Here is a 2,887-nt window from a genome sequence, read left to right as displayed (position 1 = left end):
GTGAGCCACCATGTGGTTGCTGGGATTTGAACTCTGGACCTTCGGAAGAGCAGTCGGGTGCTCTTACCCACTGAGCCATCTCACCAGCCCCCTCAGACACACATTCTTGCTCTATGTTTCAGACTAAAGAGATGCATCCAGCATCCCTAGCTTCGTCATTGCTTTCAATGGATTGACCTACCAAGATGCCCCTACTAGCCTGGCACAGATTCACCATGAAGAACCCTGGGGACAAGGGACCAGGGACAGAGCTGGTGTAAAGGTCCCATCACCTGTAGATGGATGCGAAGGGACAGGTAAGCCATGCCGATCCGGACTCCTCTGTGAGCCTGAAGTTATCGAAGATGACGTAGTCTCCACCCGTCAGATGACCTTGGCACCCCACAAAGCAGATTTCCACCTGCATCTCAGGCCTTATTCGGGCGTAAAACATATTTGCACCCCACAAGTAGAGCCCACAGGGTACAGGCTCCTCTAAGGGCTCCTTGATGTAGCAGTAACCCAGGCGTTTGCGCTCTCCCTGTCTCCCACAGTTATTGCATCTCTGCCAAGGTCCCCATTGGGTATACACTACCTCTCTGTGACCCAGATTCAGTGTCTTATTCATTAGGGGCTTCTGACCCAGGTTTGTATGCGTGGCATGCAGCTTGGTGATATCTTGGAAATCAATCTTGTAACTGGTCACTTGGGTTCCATACTTGTCCAGGCATTGGTAGAGGCCCGTGCTGGAGGGTAATGGGTTGTGAATATGGAGACCACCTTCTGGGCTCTTTCTTATATTGGAAACACTGGATAGGTTGATGGGCTTACCACCTCCACTGAGCCTAGAGAATAACCAGTTTGTATCGGAGATAGTGCATTCCAAGAGCACATCATGGCTGGAGAGGAGAGCCAGGAAACATTCCTTGGCTTTGGGACAGCTGACGGGAGTGTGGGGCCCCAACACTGGGAGAGCCGAGCTTAGCAGTGTCCACAGGATGGTAAGCATGGTGGACTGGGAAGATGGCTGTGTACTGGCCACCAGCCTGCACATTGTGAGGTGAACTGAGAGGCTATGAAGCCACCAGCTCCCTTTGTGACAAGTTGAGATGTAATTTGCTTAGTTGGGTCTTTCTCTATCACCTGCTATCCTGAGAGGTGAGTTTCAGGCCCAGGTACTGATATATGACACATGTGAACATTAAGCAACGGTTCCTATATAGGTAGACTGTGTCCGAGACACAGCCTTACTGTAGCCCTGGCTGGCCTGGAACTCACTGTGGAGCCCAGGCTGCCTTGAACTCTGTTTGGCTCAGCTTCCCTGGAACTAGAATTACAGACAGTTATGAACCTCCATGTGGGTGCTGGGAACCAAACTCAGGTCCTCTGGAAAAGCAGCCAGTGCTCCTAACCACTGAGCCATCTCTCCCTGACACACTTCTATTTATTTATTTATTTGTTTGTTTGTTTATGTTTTTTGGACAGGGTTTTCTATGTAGCCCTGGCTGTCCTGGAACTCACTCTGTAGACCAGGCTGGCCTTGAACTCAGAAATCCACCTGCCTCTGCCTCCCAAGTGCTGGGATTAAAGGCATGTGCCACCGCTGCCTGGCCCTGACACACGTTTTTAAAAAGATTTATTCATTTAGTATACAATGTTCTGTATGCACCTATGCCTGCACACCAAAAGGGGGCACCAGATTTCATTTTAGATGGTTATGAGGCACCATGTGGGTGCTGGGAATTGAACTCAGGACCTTTGGAAAAGCAGCCAGTGCTGTTAACTGCTGAGCCATCTCTCCAGCCCAACAAAGTTGTACTTCCTAACCCTGGGGATGGAGCAGTAACCAAATTCTTGCTGGTCATGGTTCTGACTTCCTATATCTCTCTTCCTATATCACCCCAGCCATATTAACTTCTGTCCTGTTTTCCTGAGCATTCCAGCCAAGCACAGGCATGCCTGCTTTAGGACCTTCACATAGACTGGTCCCTAACTCTTCCTCCAAGATACCTGCAAAGTGCATCTTAAATAAAGACTGTTTGTGGTTTCTTCCACCCCCAATCCCTTTTCAAACATCTTCTCAGACTAGCCTAGATCAGTGCAATGGATCAACTCTGACATAACCCAGACGTGATTGCCTTTGGTGTCTCCTATGCACAGGTGTTTGGTGACTATCAAGGGCCAGCCATCACTCAAAGAAGCAAGGCACCTGCCACCTTTGCCACACACAAGGTCACACATTACCAGCTATGTCAGCCATGGCAGTGACTTTTTAGAAGGCTACTAGGCTGATGAATGTGGACTAACTGTTCCTAAGGCAGACAGGCCCTGGTCATTCTCATGGCTTCAGCTGGTCCATACAGAACCGTGCTTTTGTGGAGATTTTTTTGTTGAAAGCTACCTGATTTTTGTTTTCATTTGTTTACTTTGGATTTTGTCATTTTTTTAATTTGTTTTCACGTATTCATATGTGGGTGTTGTATGACAAAGCTTTTCCTGGGGAGTCACCACATACACACATGTCCCCTCATCCCAGACAGGGAACACACAACCAAAGGGCAGATGCCACCAAGCTGCCTCCTTAGGATTGGGGTTGCTTACAGGAGCTGAAACAGCTCAAAGCCCACCCCAGTGTGGGTGACAGGTCACAAAACTGGGAGACTGGTGAACTTAGCAGGTTGGAGGGTGTCCTTTCCAGGTGCCTCAATTGGCTTAAAGCTCTTCCAGGCTGCTCAGCTGGTTTCTGTTTCCTCCAGGCAGCTGGTCCAGTCTCAGAATCCTCTTTGCAGCTTTTATGGTTTACCCTGGCAGAAGGGGCCTAGTGAATCTGATCAGTTTCAGAGACTTCCTGAAACTATTTTTGAGCTTAAAGAGCTTCCCTGCAGGATGGCATGTTTCAATCTGGGGG

The 2,887-nt window shown here is 49.0% G+C and overlaps 1 protein-coding gene across 2 annotated transcripts in view; it reads right to left on the bottom strand.

Moving 5' to 3' along the window:
* Positions 1-2,887, bottom strand: part of Fam187b (family with sequence similarity 187 member B) — a 13,556-nt gene that overhangs the window by 7,715 nt on the left and 2,954 nt on the right. The window contains exon 1 of one of the 2 annotated variants that reach the window (XM_021166626.1): positions 273-1,003. The exons of the other annotated variant lie outside the window; for it this stretch is intronic. Within the exon in view, the coding sequence (XP_021022285.1) occupies positions 273-988 (716 nt within the window). The 5' untranslated portion in view covers positions 989-1,003. Of the gene's footprint in view, positions 1-272; positions 1,004-2,887 lie in introns of those variants that run through there. 2 annotated transcript variants of the gene reach the window in all.

This window comes from Mus caroli, chromosome 7 (assembly GCF_900094665.2).
Source record: "Mus caroli chromosome 7, CAROLI_EIJ_v1.1, whole genome shotgun sequence".
Lineage (NCBI taxonomy): Eukaryota > Metazoa > Chordata > Mammalia > Rodentia > Muridae > Mus > Mus caroli.
This window is presented reverse-complemented; position numbering and strand designations above follow the sequence as displayed.